At 46.5% G+C, this 21,279-nt stretch overlaps 1 protein-coding gene across 7 annotated transcripts in view; it reads left to right on the top strand.

Annotated features, from left to right (window-relative positions):
* Window positions 1-21,279, top strand: part of CFAP70 (cilia and flagella associated protein 70) — a 51,827-nt gene that overhangs the window by 10,836 nt on the left and 19,712 nt on the right. For 4 of the 7 annotated variants that reach the window (XM_024100665.3, XM_024100664.3, XM_065558743.1 and 1 more), the window contains exons 9-20: window positions 1,799-1,898; window positions 2,671-2,805; window positions 4,202-4,363; window positions 5,975-6,055; window positions 6,546-6,637; window positions 8,995-9,055; window positions 11,766-11,957; window positions 13,499-13,630; window positions 15,151-15,276; window positions 15,935-16,068; window positions 16,178-16,293; window positions 16,478-16,672. In XM_024100665.3, the coding sequence (XP_023956433.2) occupies window positions 1,799-1,898; window positions 2,671-2,805; window positions 4,202-4,363; window positions 5,975-6,055; window positions 6,546-6,637; window positions 8,995-9,055; window positions 11,766-11,957; window positions 13,499-13,630; window positions 15,151-15,276; window positions 15,935-16,068; window positions 16,178-16,293; window positions 16,478-16,672 (1,526 nt within the window). The remainder of the gene's footprint in view (window positions 1-1,798; window positions 1,899-2,670; window positions 2,806-4,201; window positions 4,364-5,974; window positions 6,056-6,545; window positions 6,638-8,994; window positions 9,056-11,765; window positions 11,958-13,498; window positions 13,631-15,150; window positions 15,277-15,934; window positions 16,069-16,177; window positions 16,294-16,477; window positions 16,673-21,279) is intronic. The other 3 variants (XM_024100666.3, XM_065558745.1, XM_065558744.1) reach the window with 1 other exon arrangement.

Here is a 21,279-nt window from a genome sequence, read left to right as displayed (position 1 = left end):
AGTGCTCGACCCCCTGCCCCTGACCCCACCCCTGCCCACCCCTGCACCAACCTCGCCCCGCCCCAATTCCACCCCCTTCCCCCAAGTCCCCACCCCTGCCCTGCCTCTTTACCACCTCCTCCCCTGAGTGCACTGCATCCCCACTCCTCCCCCTCCCTCCTGGAAAGTCCTAAGCGCGCCAAACAGCTGTTAGGCGGCAGGCGGGAAGTGCTGGGAGGGAGAGGAGTGGGGACGCGGTGCGCTTGGGGGAGGAGAAGGTGAGGAGGGGATGGGGCTGGGAGAGCTTGGCTGCTGGTGGGCGTGGAGCACCTGCTAATTTTCCCCCATGGGTGCTGCAGCCCTGCAGAAACCACGGAGTCGGTGCCAATGGGTGGAGCAGTCTCGGAACCATTAACAATTATCCTCAAGAACTCATGGAGGATGGGTGAGGTCCCAGAGGAGTGGAGAAGAACAAACATAGTAGCTATCTTTAAAAAGGGGAACAAAAAGGACCCAGGGAATTATAAACCAGTCAGCCTAACTTTGATACCTGGAAAGATACTGGAACAAATTATTAAATAATCTGTAAGCACCTAGAATTTGTGGATGACACCAGGCTGGCAGGGATTGCAAGCACTTTGGAGGACAGGATTAGACTTAAAAATAGGCTTGAGAATTGGTCAGAATCAACAAGATGAAATTCAATAAAGACAAGTGCAAGGTGCTACACTTACAGACAACTACAAAATGGGGAATAGCCAGCTAAGCAGTAGTGCTGCTGAAAAGGATCTGGGGGTTATACTGGGTCACATTGATTGTGAGCCAACTACAGATGCAGTTGTAAAAAAAATTAATATCATGCTGGGGTGTATTAACCGGAGTGTCGTAAGTGTGACCTGGGAAGTAACTCTTCCATTATACTCGGTGCTGGTAAGGCCTCTCCTGGAGTATTGTGGCCAGTTCTGGGTGCCACACTTTAAGAAGGACTTGGACAAGTTGGAGAAAGTACAGAGGACAGTAACAAAAATGATAAAAAGGTTTAGAAAACCTGACCTGTGAGGAACAGTTTAAAAAAACCTGGGCATGTTTAGTCTTAAGAAAAGAAGACTGAGAGGGAGCCTGATAACAGTCTTCAAGTATATTAAGGACTGGTGTAAAGAGACCAGTGAGCAATTGTTCTCCATATCCATTTGAAGATAGGACAAGAAGTAATGGGCTTAATCTGCAGCAAAGGAGATTTAGATTAGATATTAGCAAAAACTTTCAACTATAAGGACAGTTAAGTACAGGAATAGGCTACCAAGGGAGTTTGTGGAATCCCCATCATTGGAGGTTTTTAAGAAGTTAGACAAACACCTTTCAGGGATGGCATAGGTATACTTGATCCTGCCTCAGCATGGGGTAATGGACTAGGCGACCTCTCAAGGTCCCTTCCAGCCCTACATTTCTGCGATTCTATCCTGTGATTCTGTCCTTTGTGATTTTTACAGTTGAATGCTGTGATAGCACAGCCAAAGCACTGCGATTTACAGTGGAGAATGAGCCATAGGAGCTGATGAACTCTTGGAATAACATTCCTGTTTTCATGCAGTTGTCCCTGCTAATAAAAACTGAAACGTAGAATAGAACATTTCACTGGGGACACTGGTAGATTTTTTTTTATTTTTTTATTTTTATTTTTTTTAAGAAAATAATTCTACCAGTTTATTTCTTCCCATAGAGTTTACTGTAAATGTGTAGCCTCACTTTCCCTACATGGCACAGGCTAATCTCTGGACTGTTTTTCTATATTTCTCAATTGTCTCCTTTGGTGTGGCAGTTTACAGAAGCGCATTGCAGAATGCCGGTACTGGCCAGTGGAGATTACCAGGGTGCCTGTGGTTACTTCCACCAAAGGGAAATCTAGCAAGTTAGACAAGGTAAATATGCCTAGAGATTTGTATGTATGTGTATGATTGTATTTTGGTGCCATTTTCCATCAGTGGTTCTGCTAAGCCAGGAACAGTTTCCAAATGGCAGAGGTGAGTTAGGGAGGGCTAGAGGCTTTGGTAATGGAGCAATCAGCCTTACAAAGCTGTCAAACAAATAGCAACGTTTCAAGTTACAACACACAACTATCTTGCTAGTGCTCTTTAGTACCATGGCAACTGAAGAGGGATTACTTGGGAAAGTAACTGCTTGGGAAAGTGATTAGCTGATCTTTCCTTTGGCCAAGATGTTCCTTGAACACCTCTCAGATGTTCAGGGATCCTAAACTGGCCATATGATTTTGCAGCAATGACTAACTATGTTCTCCTTGCCCCATACTGGACACTAAGCTCCTCATAACTCTAGCAGAACATTCTGTTTCCTAGTCAGCTGGTGAGTGCCTTTAGAGGCTTATCTCTTTGAGTGCCAGGATTCAGCCCAGTAGGAACAGAGCACTTGGCTTCACTAAGAAAATGTGTCCTTGACTTGCAGAGATTGGAATAATATTGGGTATGGAAGGACTACAGCATATTCTTTCATGCTGACACAGCTTTATGCCAGCTGGGGAAACTTCACTGACAGGACACCATTGATATAACTTCGTTTTATTAGGAATTGGTGCAGTATGCAGAAGCCTGCGGTGATGGCCTGAAAACCTTGCAAAGAACAGTCCTGAGAACAATCATTTAGCTAACTCATGCCTGGTCTTGTTTGCCTTTCCAGGGAGATGATGATGGACAGATTTTCTTCCATGGCGTGGCATACGTCAACATGGTGCCTTTGCTGTACCCTGGTGTGAAGCGCATACGAGGGGCTTTCCGTGTATTTGCATATCAAGACAGTGAGGTGTTTGGGAAGGTGAGAATGGGCTTGTACTGTACACTGCAGTACAATCTCCTTGTCCATCTGTGTTCATGCATCACATGTTTGGGAGCAGTCAGGGCTATCAGAATGGTATTTTAGGTTTGCCTTTACGATAAAGCTGGCTCTGGATTCACTGGATTTCCAAGCTTATTGGAGCAGTTTCCTAAATGAGCCAATTTATTTCCTAAGCCATGGTATGAGGCAGACATCCTGTGCAATGGGGTTTGGGGATTGAAGGGACCCTTAGGACATGACTTGTCTGCACTCCTTTCTCTGGCAGCAGCTAATCAGTGTTGTAAAAATCCTCTTCCCCCTTATGATAGGTGTTTTCCCCACCACTTCTTAGTGAGGCAGGTCCTCCCTAGGATAATACAGTGGTTACTGGATCAGTGTAGTTACCACCAAGGATGCTCAAAAGATTTTAATTAATTAAAAGGACCACATTGAGGTTGTAATTCATACAGTTTTTTCTGTTTTAGTTTCTCTTCTCCCCTTCCCCCAACCATGTTACTTTAGGCAAATATTAACATTCATGTTTCCCTTGAACAATGTTGAACTTGTTTCTGCGTTTGTCCCAAAGCAGGAGAGACTCACACAAGGGAAAGTAAGTTGGTTTTACTGGTCCCCTCATTCACCTTAACTGTTGACTGGGGATCACAAATATCCCAGGTGCAGTCTAGTAGCTGGACCTGGATGAAAACACCAGCCCTTTCCTGTGTGAGTCACACAAACTTTATCCTTCTAGGAGATGGTTTATTGAAAAACAGGTCCAGGCAGACAACTTTCCTCTAGTCTCTGCTCCATAGGGTGACCAGATGTCCCGATTTTATAGGGACAGTCCCGATATTTGGGGCTTTTCCTTATATAGGCTCCTATTACTCCCCACCCCCTGTCCTGATTTTTCACACTTGCTGTCTGGTCACCCTACTGCTCCACAGTATCCCAGCAATGCTTTGGTGATGTCTTCTTTCCCATATGGTACTCCCCACTGGGTCACAATTATAAAAATACATTGTAACTTGCAAATAAAACAACACATGCTCTCTCTGTCTCTCTTACATTCTCATTTCCTGGTCTCCTTAATGCCATGGACTGGACCTTCTGCTTGATGAGAGCTGTTGTCCAGATGATGTAGCTAATTCAAACCAACCTAAGTTATTGCACTAACCATAGCTTTTAAATAGGTGCTAAATTGCAGGTGATGCAACCCTCCTATGCAGAGATAAAATGTTATTTAAAAAGGCAACCTCTGAAAAATGTTTAGTGATAATTTAATGATTCATTGCTGTGCTCTGACATGTGAGTGTTGAGGCAAGAAGGATGGTGAAGTCCAGTCCCGCAAGCTGCATTTCTTTTTTTGCCTCAATTTCATAATTTCCTTCTTTTTCAGACTAAGTGTCTATTCAGCATTTTACGTGATCTTGGGCATCAAGCCAATCTGAACAAATTAGGGCCAGTGATCGCAGCAGCCAGCTCCCCTCATTCAAAAGCTATGCCCAGTAGGAACCAGAAAGAGGATAAAATGACCAAAGAGAAGGATGTTCTAAGAAAGGTAAGGGTTAGAGAGAAATTTACCCATGGTTATAAAGCTCTTGGGCCTTGCCATGCTTGTGTGACCTGGGGTGCCTGGGGCAGACCTCACTGAAAATGCCAAGGTTAGGGAAAGCTGCAAAAGGGAGGGTAGATGCACCCAAAACTGGTGGTTAACACTGAAGTTAAGTTAATCAACCAGTCACAAACTGTGCTTCTGATCTCCCCGACACTGGTTATCAAGAAGCTAAAAAAGAAATCACCTAGCCCCCTTTATTGCATTCCAGTTCTCTGGCTACCAATCAGCACCTAAGTCCAGGATAGTGAGAAGTTATTTAAAAAATTGTGCTCACTATATAAAATGTTCTTCTGACCCCAAAGGGTCAGCCACATTTCCAGGTCAGTATAAATTTGGTTCTTACCCGAAATACCACGCTGCCAGCCAATCCTTTAGTGCCTAAAACTAAAGGTTTCAGAGTAGCAGCCGTGTTAGTCTGTATCCGCAAAAAGAAGAACAGGAGGACTTGTGGCACCTCTGTTAGTCTCTAAGGTGCCACAAGTCCTCCTGTTCTTCTAAAACTAAAGGTTTATCATAAAGAAAAAAGAAAGAACAAGAGAGTTGTTAAATGGTAAAGCACTCAGATACATACAGAGACTTCAAAGTCCATATATCAGGTTCGTAGCAATACTGGTGAGATTGCTGGCTTGAAAGTCCTTCTGGAACACATCCACAGCTGGATGGGTCATTCAGTCCTTTGTTCAGAGCTTCGTTTGTAGAAAAGTTATTCAAGGGTAAGAAGCAGGAATGAAGACAAAATGGAGAAGATGCAGCTGCCTTTTATATTCTTTTGCCATGTGGCTTGTACTTCCTGTGTCCCAAACACAAGCTTCACAGCACATGGCATGGAAAAGCCTTAGAGTTTTCTGTCTACCGACGTGCCCCTACATGCCTTGCTGTCTCATAAGGTGTATCCCTTACCCTCTCTCAATGGGTCAGTTGTATAGCAGATGAACCTTGATGAGCTATTGAACAGGCTAGGCAGTGCTGTTGCCAATCTGTCTGGGGGTGTTACCCAGAAACACAGCAAAAGTTTGGAAATAACCGATATACTCTACATATCTATAACTCACCATAAAAAGGTGATACAAACATATACACAAGATTATCATACTTGGCAAATTATAACATTTTCATAGATACCTTACATTTCATATCTGGCCAGATTCCTTGCAATTTTATAATATGGTATCAGTAATATCACAAAGTGTCCCACATATTCCATACAGTGTCACAGTTTGTATAAGAGAAAGCAGATTTGTGGAACTCAGAAACTTGGAAACGTTGCATGTTTTAGGAAAGAAGGGAGGCAGGGGGCCAGCTAGTATTCCTTCTTCCTGAATGATTGAAAAATCGTCATCACTTTGGAATTTCCTAATACATGATGCATGAACCAAATCTAACATTGAGAATGGCTTGGCTGTTTAATATTCATGGCTTTCAAAACTGTAGCACAGTAAGCAGGTAATAAACCTCTGTTTTACTGCTCTCTTGGTGTCACAGGGACTGGATTAATTTGGGGAAGTATGAGGATCTTTGAATACTGAACAATGTAGACCTTCTTTCTCTTGCTAGATGTCCACTACGCTAAAATCTCAGGTGTCAGAGACTGCTATAGAAACTGAAGCAACAGTGTGTCAGAACCTGGAAGGACAGGTAAGTGTGTGCTTTAAAGAGATGGAAAGAATCTGTAGACTGTCATTGTGTAAATTCCCATAGCCCAGATTCCAGCATCATCTACATAATTGACTTCTGCTAGGAGAGCTGAGGACTGGGGACTTTCACCTCTTTTGCAGCTACCACAGTGAGATCTCTCCAGTGACATCTGTGCACACATTATCATTCAAGTGGGGGATCAAAAATATCGGGGACTGAATTTAGGAGGGTTCTTCAACAGTTTTCATATTTTGGCTTCCTTCTCAAAAAAAAAAAAAGAATCTGAGGAAATTATTACTCCAGACCTGTGCCTTTCTCTAACTCGATTTTTCTGTGATATAAAATCTTGAGATCAGATAAGAAAACAAGCTGTTACTCTATGATTCCAGCAGAGTCCTTGGTAAACATTTGGCATTGTGCTAAGGCTTCAGTCATGACAGCAGTGACACTGAAAAATGTGACACTGAGAGAGCAATGTTTGTCTTCACAGCAATATGTAGATGCAGGGACATTCCTGGTGATGGAAATAGAGCTGGCCAAGGCCTTGGTACCAAAACGATTGCCGGAGGAGCTCGCCAGTCGGTGCGTAAAGGCGTGACTGTAACACTGGAGTCAGTGGTTTGACTGTAAGCTCCTCAGGCCAGGGACTGTTTTGTAATGTATCTGTTAAATGTCACGCACGCTTGTGGTGCTGTATAAATAATAATGGGCCTGATCCAAAGTCCATTGAAATCAATAGAAAGAATTGCCTTGACTTCATTGGGCTTTGGATCAGGCCCATTAAGAACAGGGAACTGGTGTGGGTTTGGAAGACAGGAAGATAGATTCACATTTCACCTAGCCTTGTATGGTTCTTTTTAATGTATAATTTATTGAATAGGAAAGAGAGAATACTGAAAACAGATAAAATCCAGCATGTGCAGAAAAAGGGCCTCACAAACTCTCTCGATGTACAACTGAATCAACAGACCTAAGGGAACAGCACAGGGGGGCAGAGGGATAGGAGAGGGTGTGAGGGAGCTACTGAGACTCAGCTGAGGGGGTGGCAGCCCACTTCAGGCTGGGAAGGGTGGTCCCAGCAGTTCCTACCTGCTCGCCAGCCCTCTGGGTCCCACTCTTGCTTCCACCGCTCTCGCTTCCACTGCCCTCCTGTCCTCCCACCCCCATGCACAAGTTTACATGGGGGCAGAGCCCACGCAATAATTCCATTGCATGGGCACTACTCCCCATTGCTCCTGGAACAACACAGGAATTGCCATAATTCAGTAGGTCACTGGCCTACATAAACTGGTATGCTCTAGCAATGGCCTATGTCTGGTGCATGAGAGGAAGTTGAAACCCCTTTATAACAGCCTTCATTTTAACTTTGTTTACACCAGTTCTACTTCTGGGCAATTTCACTGAATTTGGTGTTATTGGTCCTGATTTATACTGGGGTAAGTGAGATTGGAATCAGGTTCAGAACACCCAGCCAGTTGTGCAATGCTGAACATTGGGCAGGAGAGCTTCTGGCCTGTGTTATACAGGTCAGACTAGGTGACCACAGTGGCCTTGGGATCTGGGAATCTGGGTTTGAAATCTGAATCTATTCTGGCCCTGGATGGTAATCAGGTTACACCCAGAAGTGTGCTCATCTAGTTGCAAATGTTATTCCTGTGTATGTCAATACTGAATCATTTCTGGACTCGTGTTTAAAATACTGTGAATTCCATAGTCAGCTTCTGTGGGCTGAATTTAAGGTTCTCTATCAGTCTAAACTCATATTTCCAGCGTTATTTGCTTGATCGTTGACCCTTAACAATATTTTCACAATGTTTGCTAATGATAAAGTAGATAATGCTGTACAGTTTTCATTCCTGACAGTAGTCATGGATTCCATGAGACTGGTATTGACAAACATACAAGATCTGAGATGTGGGGGTTCATAGGGCAGCAGGTGGGTAGGTAAGTGAGGTAGGGGATGTACTTTGAATATTTGTACTGATGTTGAGCATTTTCAGAGACCAGCCCGTGGCAATGTACAGAGGTGGGTGCTAGAGATCAATTAAAACATTGCAGGAATAGAAAGGACTAGAGCAGTGGCTCACAGCACAAGTACTAGACACTGGACTAGATAGTACAGGACAGTCAGGTTTGTGAAAAGAGCCTAGGGACTTTATTTGTGTTCATACTAAGCCCCCTTTACACCCTTTAATGTAAATGAAAATCAGGCCCTGGGCCTTTAGTGAGGTGTGAGGTTTTGAGCACTGGCCTGCTAAACCCAGGGTTGTGAGTTCAATCCTTGAGGGGGCCACTTAGGGATCTGGGGCAAAAATCAGTACTTGGGCCTGCTAGTGAAGGCAGGGAGCTGGACTCGATGACTTTTCAGGGTCCCTTCCAGTTCTATGAGATAGGTATATCTCCATATATTTTTATATTTAACTAGTTATCCAAGAAGTCACGGTGAGCCCCACACACTGAATGTAGAGATTTTTGTCTGCACTGAGTTGTTCTTGGTCTATGGTATGTCTACACGGCAGCAAGCAGGGTAATTTCCAGTTCTACTTGAGCTGGTACACTGAAAATAGCAGTGTGGCTGTGATGGCATGGCAGCAGTTCAGGATAGCTGCCCAATTATTTACCCAGGAGGTCAGGCAGGATTGTACTCGGGCAATTAGCCCAAGCCACCACCCGTGCCATCACGGACACACTACTGCTTTTAGCATGATAGTTCAAGCGCATGTGTGTCTGGCTGGGTTGGGAATTGCCCTTCCAGCTGCTGTATGGACATTCCCTGTGAGGCTTCATAATTTCTCCCATGATTTGATTGTTTCTGTGCCTTATCCCCAAACTAACTATAACAGGCCAATAACCCTAGAAATACAAACTACTTGGGTCCAGGACAGATTGGGGCTGCTTTCTGCACATGGAATAGCTTCCTTCTGCTTTCTCTCACACAGAGTTAAGGAGATGATTCCTCCACGCCCTCAGCTACCACGCCGGAGTGCAGGAGCTAAGAAGGTAGGTCCTTTCTGTGACTGTTTTCCGCTCCACAGGTGTCTAGTAACCCTCCACGATCCTCATTTTCAAATCTACACTACCGAGAAGTCAGTAATAGAATGAGCTAAAAGGGCTATGTCTACACTACAGCCTGTGTCAACATCATGAATAAACCACCCCCTGAGCGACATAAGTTACACCGACATAAGCACTTGTGTACACAGCGCTATCCGACATAGCTTCTGCTGTTTACAGAGGTGGTTTTATTATGCTGACGGAAGAGCTCTCTCCTGTTGGCACAGAGCGTCTTCACCAGATGTGCTGCTGCTGCAGCACTGTACATGTAGTCATGCCCTAAGATTTGCAGGAAACACATTCCTTTCTAAAGGACAAACAGAATGAAGAAAGCGTTTAGGGATATATTGTGTATATATGGTACTTGTATCATACCTTTAAGGAGCTCCTCCCCTAATCTGTGTTAGCTAGACTCACGGAAAATCAGAGAGGGAGGAAACAGCAGTAGTTGGGTTTATCCCCCCCCTTTCACTAGGTTGGGCATGCTTCCAGCTACAGAGTCCCTGGGGTCTGTTCCCACCGCAGCAGTCATCAGGACCTCAACTTCCAGCTCCAGGATACATGTCTTTGTGCACCTCTTCCACTCCATTACAGCCAGTTCATGCTTCTGGGTCTTAATTGCTTTGTCTTTTAAGTCCAGGGTTTGCTGGTGGGCAGCCTTTTCTTTTTCCAGGGCAGCCTTTTCCCAGGAAAATTGCACATCAATTTCCATTTGTTTTCCCTTTAGATCATCACTCGATGACCTGGGATACCACAGAGAACCCCCTCCTGCCAGAACAGGCACCCCTCCACTCCTGTTTTGCTAAGTTAGACACTCCAGTCAGCTTCAGCACAGACACAGAGCTTGGGCCACACCTGTCTGCAGTTCACTGAAACGGAGATGCACTTAGCTCAAGAGCTTCTTAGTTAACAGGGATTTTCCCAGTGCCCAGAGTTCAGCCTTCCTGGCAATTTACAACTTGTGTAGTTCTAGCCTCTTCTGATCTTCACTCTTACTTATTTTGCTTCCTTTTCTGTCCCTATTTCCCTTACCTGAAATAAGCAAACAGAAAATAACAAACCAGTAACCACTGTGTCTGTTCTCCAGCCACCACACTTAAAACTCACTTAAAATCACTACCAGTATCTCAAAGCAATCAGCTGTGCACAGACGCTGCTCGACTACACCACTGTGATGGGTTGGGTCACAGAAACCCCCTTGGAGACTGCCAACTGATGTGCCAAGACTACTTCTGCCCCTGCTTTCCCTGCCAGCTTGGGACTCCAGCACCCTGTCTTGCTGAGCCAGACACGTCAGTCTGCTCCAGCACAGACCCAGGATCTGAACCACGTGCCCCAAAGCTGCAGATTTAACTGAAAGCAACTTAAGAAGTGTTCCTGTCTTTAACACTCAGATGCTCAACTCCCAATGGGGTCCAAACCCCAAATAAATCTATTTTATAAAGCTTATACAGGGTAAACTCATAAATTGTTCGCCCTCTATCGCAATGATAGAGAGAGATACACAGCTGTTTGCCCCCCAGGTATTAATACATACTCTGGATTAATTAATAAGTAAAAAGTGATTTTATTAAATACAGAAAGTAGGATTTAAGTGGTTCCAAGTAATAGCAGAAAGAACAAAGCGAATTACCAAGCAAAATAAAATAAAACACGCAACTCTAAACCTAATATAATAAGAAAAGTGAATACAGATAAAATATCACCCTCAGAGATCTTTCAATAAACTTCTATCACATGCCTTCCTAGTCCGGGCACAATCCTTTTCCCTGGCACAGTCCTTGTTCCAGCTCAGGTGGTAGCTCGGGGATTTCTCATGATTACAGCCTCTTTTGTTCTGTTCCACCTACTTATATGTCTTCTGCATAAGGCAGGAATCCTTTGTCCCTCTCTGGGTTCCCACCCCTCCTTCTCAATGGAAAATCACCAGGTTAGAGATGGATTCCAGTTCAGGTGACATGATCACATGTCACTGCAAGACTTCATTACCCACTTGCCAGCAATACGTATACAGAAAGACTTACAAGTAAAACAGAGCCATCTACCGTCAACTGTCCTGGTTAATGGGAGCCATCAAGATTCCAAACCACCAATAATGGCCCACACTCTGCATAATTACAATAGGCCCTCAGAGTTATATTTCATATTTCTAGTTTCAGATACAAGAGTGATACATTTACACAAATAGGATGACCACACTCAGTAGATTATAAGCTTTGTAATGATATCTTACAAGAGACCTTTTGCATGAAGCATATTTTAGTTACATTATGTTCACACTCATCAGCATACTTTCAAAAAATCATAGAGAGTGCAACGTCACACTGACAAATAAAATTATATTTTATGTAAAGCCTATTATACTACCATGGAAGAGATGACAATGTCTGAAATACTAGATTATCTGGAAAAATAAAACAGGAGCAATATCTAATTATAAAGGAGAAAGCTTCTATTTATACACAGACACCTTAGTAGTTATCAATCACTGATGAGACGGATACGACAGGTTAATTGAGGCTGAGTCAGACATACTTAGCAGGAGGAGTGGGCTCTGTAACATAAGTCAATTTCAAGCTTTGTACTAGAAGTTACCTTTAAAGTCTGAATCCCAGGGCCGGATTCCTGTTTCAGCTCCGGCTTCTCTGTTTTCTAGGCTGTGGAAGATTACCACAATCAGATCACTAATATTGCTGGAGCCATTCTGGATGAGTACCATGAGCTGTTTGGGAAGCAGATGGTTGATGGTGGTGTAATAGATCATCACACCCTGGAGGAACAGAAGTGTCAACTGAACTATGAACTCAACAGCTCAGGAAAATACTTTGCTTTTAAGGAACAGCTGAAGGCAAACCTTCCATTTGTATCTCTTTGATTGCCTTGTCATTTCCTTTCTGACTCTTTCTCTTCAGCAGAGAGCTTCTGTACTTCAATAGGAACTTAAAATGACAGGTGCCATCTTACTGCAACTGAGGAATCCCTTTCAAATAGTCAGTACCTGTTCCAACAGGGGCATAAATTCTGAAGTTTCTCTTCTAACGGGGCAGGAAGTTGTCCAAACTTTGGTTGCATGCAGTGACAGATTAACGATTTTGCCACCCCTAGGCCCTGAAATAATTGCTGCCCCGTCCGCCCCGACTCCGCCCTTTCCCCGCCCCCATTCCAACCCCTTCCCCAAAGTCTCCGCCCCCTCCCTGCCCCATTGGATCCCTTCCCCAAATCCCCGCCCCAGACCCGCCTCTTCCCCCAGCACGCCGTGTTCCCCCTCCTCCCCACCCCACGAAACAGCTGTTTCGCAGTGCAAACGCTGGGAAGGAGAGGGAGAGAAACAGGACGCGGTAGTGTGCTTGCAGAGGAGGCGGAGGCGAACTGGAGTAGGGGAGGCGATGTGGGGAGGGGAGGGGAGCGGAGCTTCTCCATGGGTGCTCAAATTTGCCACCCTAAGCCTAGGCCTTGTCGGCCTAGGCCAGGGTAGGCAACCTATGGCACGCGTGCCGAAGGCGGCACACGAGCTGATTTTCAGTGGCACTCACACTGCCCGGGTCCTGGCCCCTGGTCCGGGGGCCTCTGCATTTTAATTTAATTTTAAATGAAGCATCTTAAACATTTTAAAAACCTTATTACTTTACATACAACAATAGTTTAGTTATATATTATAGACTTATAGAAAGAGACCTTCTAAAAACGTTAAAATGTATTACTGGCATGTGAAACCCTAAATTAGAGTGAATAAATGAAGACTCGGCATACCACTTCTGAAAGGTTGCTGACCCCTGGTCTAGGCGATAATACACCGCTGGTTGCATGTCAGGAGAATCTTTTCTGTCAGTGGGGTACAGCTCCAAGCATGGAGTCACAAATGGCATGTGTTCGCACCACATTTCTAGGCAGGTTTAGTTTAGTTTCGAGCTAAAGGAAGGGATGGATAATCAGCTTTCCACATGCAGTAATCCTCTGTGTACAATTCTGGACCTGAACCATCCTACTAAGATGAAAAAAGAGTTCACTTCTTTGATTTAGTTAGTCTTGGCCTATGCTTGTACCACTCTGCCAATTGACCCCAGCCGTTGGAGGAACTGCCCTTTCTGGGGGTAAGAGCAGAATTCAGTCTCCATGTGTATTTATCCAATGCTCCACCATGGACTGCTCCACCAATGGACTTGGGTCTGTCCAAGAGGGACCATAGTCAGCTAGACTGAAAGTGGAATTCAGCTGCATTCACCCATCCCCTTAATCAGTGCTGTACATGGCCTTCTTTCATTAAATACATGTTATGGGTTCAGGCTAAATGAAGTTGGTGTTTTTTGGCTCTCTGCTGCTGCCACAGAGGAAAGTGGTAGGTTGAAGGTGAGGCCCTATTGTCAAGTAGTTGTTTTATGTTCTCTGCAGCATGCAGTGGTGAAGATTGTGAGAGAGAAGTACTTGAGGACAACAGCATTCAACAACCTGGAGCAGCTACAAGCTTTCCTGAGTGAGCTGTATGTGTACCTTGTGGATCAGATGCACATTGCTTTAAATCAGGTAGGCAGACACCCAGTCACATAGTAAGAACATTGTCAAGTGTGACTTGGAGTGTATTTATTTCACTATGGAGCTGAGGCCTAACACGGCTTTCTTGGAAATCAGTGGGGGCAGGATCAAGCTCTGAATATGCAATTACTACAATTAGCCTAACATGCAGCCCCCGAAACATTGTCAGAAACATTTTTAATCTACAGTATCTAGGTATTTCTATGGTCCTATAGCCAGAGGTGAAAGTAAGCTGGTACAATCTGGTACGGCGTACCCAGCAAGAGCTGGTACGCCGTGCCGGACTGGACCAGCTTCTCCGGCGGTGATTTAAAGGGCCCAGGGCTCCAGCTGCTGTGGGAAGCCCCGGGCCCTTTAAATCCCCACCGGAGCTCCAGCAGCCAGGCTCGGGTGGGGATTTAAAGGGCCCGGAGCTCCGACCTCTGTGGGGAGCCCCGGTCCCTTTAACCGCCGCCTGAGCCCCGTTGCCGGAGCTCCGGTGGCGCTTTAAAGGGACCAGGGCTCCCCGCAGTGGCAGGAACACCAGGCCCTTTAAATCTCTGCTCGAGCCTGGCTGCCAGAGCCCCGGGGCCCCGGTATCCGGGCTCCGGCGGGGATTTAAAGGGCGCGGGTCTCCCCGCAGCGGCTGGAGCCCCGGGCCCTTTAAATTGCCTCTGGAGCCCTGCCACAGCTACTCCAGCCCTAGCCCGAGCCCTGCCGCCCCGGGGTAGTGCGTGGCAGGGCTCCTGTAGTGATTTAATAGGGCCTGGAGCTCCACGGCAGCCGGAGCCCCGAGCCCTTTAATTCACTCCGGGGCTCCCAGCCGCCTCTGCAGCTGGTAGCTCCAGGGTGATTTAAAGACCCTGGGGCTCCCAGCCACAGATGGAGCCCCAGGGCTTTTAAATCTTGAAAGGCCCCACCTCTTGCAGTTGAGGCCACACCCCACTCAGGACTCTGATGTACCGGTAAGTCCTTTAAGTTACTTTCACCCCTGCCCATAGCCATAGAATATGTATGTGTATGAGGTGTCTTTGGGTTGATGCATGTTAGGGGTGGATGAGGAGATGTCAGCTAGCAGACTCCTATATATGATACAGATCTTTCATTGTGTATCAAAGAGCCACACTGGTGACATTACACAAATTAGAAGAGTAGGAAGCTTGCAATATTCTTGGTCCATATGGAAGTCCTTAGGTGTTTCTTTGGTTTTTAAGATTGAGATCTTCTGATACCAATAGACCACAGGTCTAAATAATGGGGAAGACACCTCGCTTATGTGATGAAGGTAGCTCAAAGTCCATGATTTTACACACCTGATAGTGAGGTACAGATAAAAGAGATGCAGGAGTGAGTCCCATTTGCCATCAATAGTCAGAATGATTTATAATTTGTCGCCCAGCCTGTAATGTATTGCATTTTGTATCACACTGGATTTGCACAGTGATGCCACAGAGTGACCTAGTTCATCCTTGCCAAACTTCTGTGTGCTGATTTGACTTCATTTTATCTCCTATGTCCTTGTCTCTTAACAGATACTGTCACAGGAGAGTACTGTCGTTGCCTCACCCACCTTCACAAGCTGTGAGCAGCTGCGACTCTTTGCTCATGAAGCCGAAGTCAATGAGGACTATGCTCTGGCATCTGTCTACTATCAGGAGGTAAGGGAGCTTCTCCCTTCCCTTCCCTCTCTCCAGGCACGTTGTTTGGCACACAGTATGTTATAGGGATGACAGTGGGGCTGAAATCAATGAAGACCTCAAGTTTCTTACTGTAACTCCACTGTAGGCTGGGCACAGTGAAGGAAGGATGATGCAGCTCAGTAGGCTTAGCACTTACCGTTGAGAGTTGTTTGTCAGGAGAAGGCTTATCTCAGGCTGAAGCATGACAGAGGCTGACCATGTCATTGTGGGCTTTCATCCTGATGGGGAGGGGAAAAGAACGGATCTGATGAGCTGTCACAAAAGGCAGCTAGAGCGAGAATTGGAAGATTATGTCACCTAACAAGAGGGGAAGGAGAGCTAGAAGGAAAAGCAACAAGAAGACTGGCTAAAGATGAAAAACTCTCTGCTCCTTACTGCCAGGTGAAGGAGGCAAAAAGACTGAAGGTGGGTAGACTGAAGGTTGATACTGGTCGTGATCCCTGTTTAGGAGAAACTCTAGCTCAGAGCAAATAAAGGCTGACAGTTGGCAGCCAAATGTTGGGGTGAAGATACAGAAAGGGAGATTAGCATAAAACTGGAACCCTCATTCTGAACTTCTTCGGCATCAGCTAAAACTCCAGGGATCCTAACTGTAGCAATGGTATCTTATATCTAGAGGCTGGCTCGTGACCGCCAGATTGTCCAGCACTGGCTAGATTATGGGGCATTCTGCCTCCTGATGGAGGAAAATATCAAAGCCCAGGAGTGTTTTCGTGAAGCTCTTTCTCTGAATCCAAGTCACCTGCACAGGTACTGCTGGTTCTGGCTAGGAGGGGTGGCAGGGAAAGGAGTCTGTTTAATGTCACTGATTTAATCAGTTGTGAGTTTTTGTGGGTAACCTGTTTGACACCATCTCTAGCTTGCTGCTGTGTGGTATCATAGCTGTCATGATGGAGCACTATGAAGAGGCAGAAATCTTCTTTGAGGATGCCACCTGCTTGGAGCCATCCAGCATCCTGTCCTGGACTCTCTTAGGTATGAGATCAACTGAATATGTACCTTTTGATAAACTCTGTAGACCTTTGATTTTGCTCCTTATTTTGGTCCTGATCCCCATTGCTTGCTCTGGTGCTGTAAGAGCAGGAGTATGGAATCCAACAGAACAGAGTGGAATAGGTGCAACAACTCCTCATTGTGCAATTCTTTTGTCCCCACTCAGGTTTGTTCTATGAAATACAGGAAAATGATATTCGGGTGGAGATGGCCTTCCATGAGGCTAACAAACTACTGAAGGCACGACTGGCTAAAGAGAAAAACATCACTGAAGCTGCTGAAGGAGGAGGAAAAAAGCTGCACACTGTCTCTGCCACAGTTCTAAGAACTGTCACTTCTCCCCAGGAAGACACCCTACTAGGTAAGTCAGCAGTGTAGCCAGCAGCCAATCAGAGACTGGCGAGAAGGGCACTCAGATTTAATGTGGAGGGATGATGTCCAGTGAAAGGCATGAGAGGAAAATTAATGTTGGCTCTTTTGACCCAAGCAGTCAATCAAAGTGGGGGCACTGGGGATGTTCCAGTTGGAAGTAGAAATTGATGGAGTTTGGTATATTCTTATTGTAATCTTGTTTATTTAAAAAGAATATGCAAAGTCCTGTTTCTCTGACCACAGAGGGAACCAAGAACAAAAGGAGCAGCTTCTTAGCTTACCACCCCCAAGCCTGCCAACACCAGACCTGAAAGCTCTAGCTCTCTCTTCTACGGGCGCGTCTACACTTGCAAAGTTACAGCGCCGGCAGTTACAGCGCTGCTCAGAGAGCGCAGAAGGGAACAAACCGTTGTTGTGTGTTCACACTGACAGCTGCCTGCGCAACAGTGTGTTCACACTTGCGGCACTTGCAGCGCTGTTCAGAGCGGTGCACTCTGGGCAGCTATCCCACAGAGTATCTCTTTCTCTTTTGCCGCTAAGACATGTGGGAAAGCAGAGAGGGTCGCGGGCAGGCACCTGCTTGGTGTGGCACCTGGAAGGGGGCGGCGCTTACCCGGGGAGAGCGGGGCCCCAGCCGGGCTCGCCGCCCTCCCCCGGCGCTCCGGCCGGTTGGGGAGAGCGGGGCCCCGGCCGGGCTCGCTGCCCTCCTCCCGGCGCTCCGGCCGGCCGGGAAGAGCGGGGCCGCCCTCCCCCGGCGCTCTGGCCAGTCGGGGAGAGCGGGGCTGCGGCCGGGCTCGCCGCCCTCCCCCCGGCGCTCCGGCCAGGAAGAGTGGGGCCGCCCTCCCCCCGGCGCTCCCTGCTGTGGGGGGGCAGCGGCGGCGGGAGGCTTTTTTGCCTGGGGCGGCAAAAAAGCCAGAGCTGGCCCTGGTCGCGGGGCATCCTGGGTCCAATTCCAATGCCCCGTGATGCATTGCTTCGCATCCCATCAATCCCTGTGCTTCCGTCCACCTTTGGCGCCATCTTTCAACAGTTTGTGTACTGCATGCCCTGCCTCTTTCGGGCTGCAGGAATGGATCCCGAACTGCTGACCAGTATGCTGCTCGCTCTGACCAACACGTCACGAGTGGAAGTGGAGTTATTCCTTAAACTACAAAGGCAAGAAGGTGCGACATTGATCTCACCACGCGTAATAGCTATGACAGGAGATTGTTTGTGGCATTCACGGAGGTGGAACGCTGCTTTTGGGCTCAGGATCGAATTGTGATGAATGTCTGGGATGACGAGCAATGGCTGCAGAACTTTTGCATGAGGAAAGCCACATTCATGGGACTGTGTGTTGAGCTCACCATGGCCCTGCGGCGCAAGGACATGAGATTGAGAGCTGCCCTGTCACTGGAGAAGCACGTGGCGATAGCACTGTGGAAGCTGGCTACTCCAGACTGCTACCGATTGGTTGCTAACTAGTTCGGAGTGGGAAAGTCGACCGTTGGAGTTGTGTGGATGGAAGTGTGCAGGGCCATTAATCGCATCCTGCTCCGAAAGACCGTGACTCTGGGCATGACATTGGGTGACATTATGGATGGCTTTATACAAACGGGCTTCCCTAACTGCGGAGGGATGATAGATGGCACACACATTCCAATTCTGGCACAAGACCACCTAGCCACCGAGTACATTCATTGCAAGGGGTATTTCTCAATGGTTCTCCAGGCGCTTGTGGATCACCGTGGGCATTTTAGAGATATTAACGCAGGCTGGTCCAGAAAGGTACATGACGAACGCATCTTTCGGAACACTGGCCTGTTCAAGAAGCTGCAAGCAAGGACTTTCTTCCCGGACCAGAAGATCACCATAGAGGAAGTCGAAATGCCCATTGTGATCCTGGGAGACCCTGCCTACCCCTTAATGCCATGGCTTATGAAGCCATACATGGGGCAACTTGATAGCAGCAAGGAGCGGTTCAACAACAGGCTGAGCAAGTGCAGAATGACTGTGGAGTGTGCATTTGGCCATTTAAAAGCCCACTGGTGCTGCCTCTATGGGAAGCTGGACATGGCCAATGACAATATTCCTATGCTTATAGCCGTGTACTGTACGCTCCATAATATTTGTGAAGGAAAGGGTGAAAGCTTCACTCAGGGCTGGATCGCGGAGGCTGAGTTTGAACAGCCAGAGACAAGGGCTATTAGAAGGGCACCAGGCGGGGCCTTAAGGATCAGGGATACCTTGAGGCAGCAATTTGAAGATGAAAGACACTAATTTTTGTTGCTATGCTCAGGATTGCAGTGATTGTAATGCTAGGAGGTGATTGGTGCACATGATGCAAGAAGGGGCCTTAACATTATTGTATGCTGCTTTGCAGTGCTATTTTTGCTTTCACTTAATAGAATAAAGATTGCTTTCAAACAAACACAATTATTTTATTAAAAGACAACAACCGAAGGAGAGAGTCAAACAAAAAAATTCATCAGCAGGGAGGGGGAGGGGAAGTTTTTAAGAGGAGGAGGGGTCCCAGGATGGCTACAGATTTGTGTATGTCCAGGGATCATACCCAACCTTTTCCTTTGGAGTACAATGCAGTGGGTACTGTACTTCAGCAGGGCCAAGCTGCAGAGGGCTGGGTGTTGAGTGCAGTGGGTAGTGGGAGTCCACACTGCTGGACTGTGGGAGGGAGGAGTGGAATGCTGCGAGTAGAGAGTGGAGCCAGGTTGATAACAGTGTATTGGCAGCGTGGGGGGGGGCGCATGGGAAAGAGTTTTGCGACAGCGGTTTCAGGGGAGGGCGGGCGCGGACCTGCTCGGTTTGCAGAGCTAGTATCGGCTGGAACGTGTCCACTTGGCGCTCCATAACTGTTAGGAGCCGCTCTGTGGCTTCTTTTTTGTGTGCCGCGTTCTCCCGTCGGTCCTTCTTCTCGTTGTGCTGCACTTCTTCAATTCCTATTTCTCGGCGGCCGAGTGCATCATAACCTCACACAGAAAGTCCTCCTTAGTTCTTCTTGGCCACTTTCTAATTCTGTGCAGCTGTTCTGCCACCGATAAGGGAGACTGGCCTCCCAAGGTCATCTCTGTGAAGTTTAAATGCAACATTTTACAGAAGCAGTATTGTTTGCAACACAGACAACAGTGATTCAGTGCTTTAAAACACAGCCAGTACTCTCACACCTGTCACTAACCGGCTGACCCCAGGCAAGCACACATGAGCCACAAGACCCCCAAAATCGTGAGTAAATCACTCTTCTTGGACCCTGTTGTACACTTGGCATGTGGCTCTTGGGTAGAGCCAGCACTGTAGGGTGGGCCTGATAATCATTCCTGTCCCCTGTCAAAGTTAGACTCAGGACTCATAGTTTGTCAGACCACTCTGTTTTATTAGCACAGCGCTCTGCTAATACATTCAGATAATGTGAGCCTCTATGCAAGATTCAAACAGTCTTATTTATACAGATAAAAGGGTGCGAACTAAACAAAGGGACAGAGAGAGCAAAATTGTAAAATATGCATGGAGCACAATATGCATATCCTGCTTCCTTGTTAACTCTTATCGATCTAAGACTAATGCTTCACCAATTGCCCTTAAGTGGCAAGTTAAGCAGTTAATGTCTGCTTTTCTGCCCCCCTGGCTTGCAGCATTTCTCATTTCTACTTAAAGGTACATACAGCATTCTTTAATTCATTCTATTTCTTTAATATAATTCATTTCACTTTCACAATCCCTCCTTTTGGTCAAGCTTACGCAAAGACCAACAATTACTGGGTTCCACATATTAATAGTTCTTTATCTCTTGGTTCATCAGTGATATTTAACATCATCATATTAGCACTCTGTTTTGGGGCAGTCACCTTGGTGGCATACCTTACACAATTCTGGATACAACAGGAGATTAACTGAAAACATACAAAAATCATTAGGATTCCACAAAGGATAGTCAGGGCTCCCTGAAACAACCAGTTTCCTATGCCAGAGAAATTGAATAGGTTACTTAGCCACTTCCATAAAGAACTTGGCTCTTCATGGGGAAGAGATGCAATTTGTTCTAAGTGACTAGCACGATCTATTACCTCATTGGTGTCGTCAGGTATGAACACACAACATTCTTTTCCAATGAGAGCACAGGTCCCTCCTTTGGCCGCCAGCACTATGTCCAATGCCTGACGGTTTTGGAGGGCCATCTGTCGGATCGCCCCTGTTTCTTTGGCCAGGGTCTTTAAACCCTCTCCGGTTTCATTTGCCATTATTTCAACTACTGCTTGTAACCTTAGGAGCCTTTTTGCATGGTGTATTACTCCCCCAAGTGGGATAAGGGAACCGCCAATGCCTCTTCCCAGCTCAGTGGGCTTATGTTATTTACATACCATTGGGCATCTGATAAGTCCCTTCTTCTTCGCCTGACATGACGAAGGCATTCTCGTGGGAAAGACCCTAGCACTCGGAATTGTGGGAAGAGTCGGGCGGGATAACAGATACCTGACCAGTTAGCTGGTAACACAGTATAAGCTTTGGTCCCACAAACCCAATGATGACCTATTAAGGCTGGGAAGGGTCGGTTGCACCCATTTGTCACATAGGTGCCTACAAAGGAGGAGTAATATCCTCCGA

Source organism: Chrysemys picta, chromosome 10 (assembly GCF_011386835.1).
Source record: "Chrysemys picta bellii isolate R12L10 chromosome 10, ASM1138683v2, whole genome shotgun sequence".
In the NCBI taxonomy this organism is placed as follows: Eukaryota; Metazoa; Chordata; order Testudines; family Emydidae; genus Chrysemys; species Chrysemys picta.
The sequence above is the reverse complement of the archived record's forward strand: the minus strand, read 5'-3'. Positions and strand labels throughout refer to the sequence as shown.